The 1963-nt window shown below is 40.9% G+C and overlaps 2 protein-coding genes across 2 annotated transcripts; one reads left to right on the top strand and one right to left on the bottom strand.

The window, feature by feature from the left end:
- Positions 1-355: 355 nt before the first annotated feature.
- Positions 356-1491, bottom strand: FOMMEDRAFT_24577 (uncharacterized protein; the record flags this gene model as incomplete). Its single annotated transcript, XM_007272376.1, is given in 6 exon segments — positions 356-552; positions 689-972; positions 994-1122; positions 1263-1267; positions 1318-1335; positions 1354-1491. Coding segments are annotated over 4 exon segments (436 nt in total), but the record flags the coding sequence as incomplete, so codon positions are not given.
- A 111-nt stretch (positions 1492-1602) lies between these two features.
- On the top strand, positions 1603-1752 carry FOMMEDRAFT_100194 (uncharacterized protein; the record flags this gene model as incomplete). Its single annotated transcript, XM_007272375.1, has 1 exon — positions 1603-1752. A coding segment is annotated over one exon (150 nt), but the record flags the coding sequence as incomplete, so codon positions are not given.
- Positions 1753-1963: the final 211 nt, after the last annotated feature.

Raw genomic sequence — 1963 nt, 5'->3', positions numbered from 1 at the left:
TATATTTTAACAGAAATATATTAAGAGTAAATACTTTATTATAGTATTTTACTTGAAGAAAAAGACTTGTGTCTACTATATAATGTAATATAAAAGCATTTTCTACACTTATAATGTGTACTAAAGTTCTATTAATGTTTATAATAAATAGAAACTCTGTTTGAGAGGTTATAAACTTAATAAATGTATAGCACTTAAATGTAACATGTATATTATAATAGTATAGTAAATATAAAGTGAGTTACTTAGCTTATGTAATGGTTGAATATCACATGGGACTTTACTTAAATCTTGAGTGCCACACTTGCCCTTGTTGCTTGCCTTTGACCTCTGCTTACCCTCAACCCTCTGCCCTGTGAATGGTGGCACTTGTTACTTTTGTTCCCTCCAGTCCAGTCCTCTACTTGCCAGCAGGCACACTGCCTGTAACTATGTAGACAATAAACATTGCTACACTTGTCTCTCTAATCAGTCATTGTAATGCCTGTGTTGAGCTCAGATCCTGCAACAACACAACCCAGCCCTAGCGTTTCTTTTTTAGGGACCTATGCCAGTAATATACCATGCCATACTATACCATACCATACAGCTGACTTCAGCATCCCCTCCTGCCTTCAACATAAAGTGTAAGCAGCCAGTCCATTTCATAATAAGCACTACAATAGATGCTCATCTCTCTCTCCCCAACTTTTTTGTCTCCCTTCTGCTCCTCTGCAGTTGCCTCTCCTTTGTTGTCCTCCTTTTCTTTTAGTTTGCCTTCCTTTTTGAATTCGCATTCGTGCATCCACATTGTTTCCAATGCTGAACGATTTCTTCAATAATTCTATACATTTGTGTACTTCTTCCTGCTCTGCAGCACAAGCAATAATCGGCAAGCACACACTTGCAACAATGTCTATGTACAACCACTCCCAAGGTGAGATCCTCTCTCTGACCCCTTGCATACTTTCCTTCCCCATCCACCATTCCATGCTTGACGTGCATTTACATTACCTAGTGCTGTTCATGACACTGTTTCGAATAACGGAAGCAGTGGCCCACCACTCACCCCTCCTGAGCTGAGTCTGTCCACACCTTCCACTTCTCCTCCTCCCTTCGAGCCAGAACGTCCCAGAGATACACCTTTGAACAACTCAGTTCACTGTACCTCTGATTGCAAGACATAGTCAGAGCATGTAACGTGCAGGTACAAACACAGCTTTGCCTGCAGCCCAAATCATCTCGTTCAACGCTCTGGATCACAACCCTGGTGCACCACTCACACTCGCTACACACTATCATGATACATCCACCTCCTTGCTCCAGTTAGCCACTCACGTCAATGCCAATACTCATGCTCACACCTTTAGCCAGACAGTCTCACAACTTCTCTCACAAGCACAACCTCAACCTACACAACACGTACAACCTTACAACCGACAGGCACATGCAATTCAACTTGCAGGGACTGAGCAACGACTAAGTCTTAGTGACTAAGACCACATCAAACGACCCAAGAACGCATTCATTGTCTTCCGTCACGAATGCTGTTTGAAAAAGAACGAGGCAGAGGCTGCACTACCTGCAGAAGACGACCTGGTCGCACGACATCAGTGTCGAGCTGACCTCTCCAAAACAATCTCATACCAACGGCGTTCACTGTTTGTAGAGGAACGTAAATACTGGGGCGAACTTGCAAAGCAGAGGAAGAAAGAGCACAAGGAGATGAATACCCATGGTACGTCTATCAGTTGTTGTGGTTTGCTAAGGTAGTGATAGTTTTGTTTCTGTTATAATGTGTTAATATTATGTACTGTTCAGCGTTGTTAGTAAAGAATAAAATATTTAAATAAAATATATATTGTATAATAAGCCATTCAGATAAGATATAAGCTGTAAATTAACTTATTTAAGGATTATAAGATAGCAGAAGAAGTATTATGCCATATCAGAAGAGGGGTGCAATATATACCATTATAGACTT

The sequence above is a fragment of the Fomitiporia mediterranea genome (assembly GCF_000271605.1).
Source record: "Fomitiporia mediterranea MF3/22 unplaced genomic scaffold FOMMEscaffold_1247, whole genome shotgun sequence".
NCBI lineage: Eukaryota > Fungi > Basidiomycota > Agaricomycetes > Hymenochaetales > Hymenochaetaceae > Fomitiporia > Fomitiporia mediterranea.
This window is presented reverse-complemented; position numbering and strand designations above follow the sequence as displayed.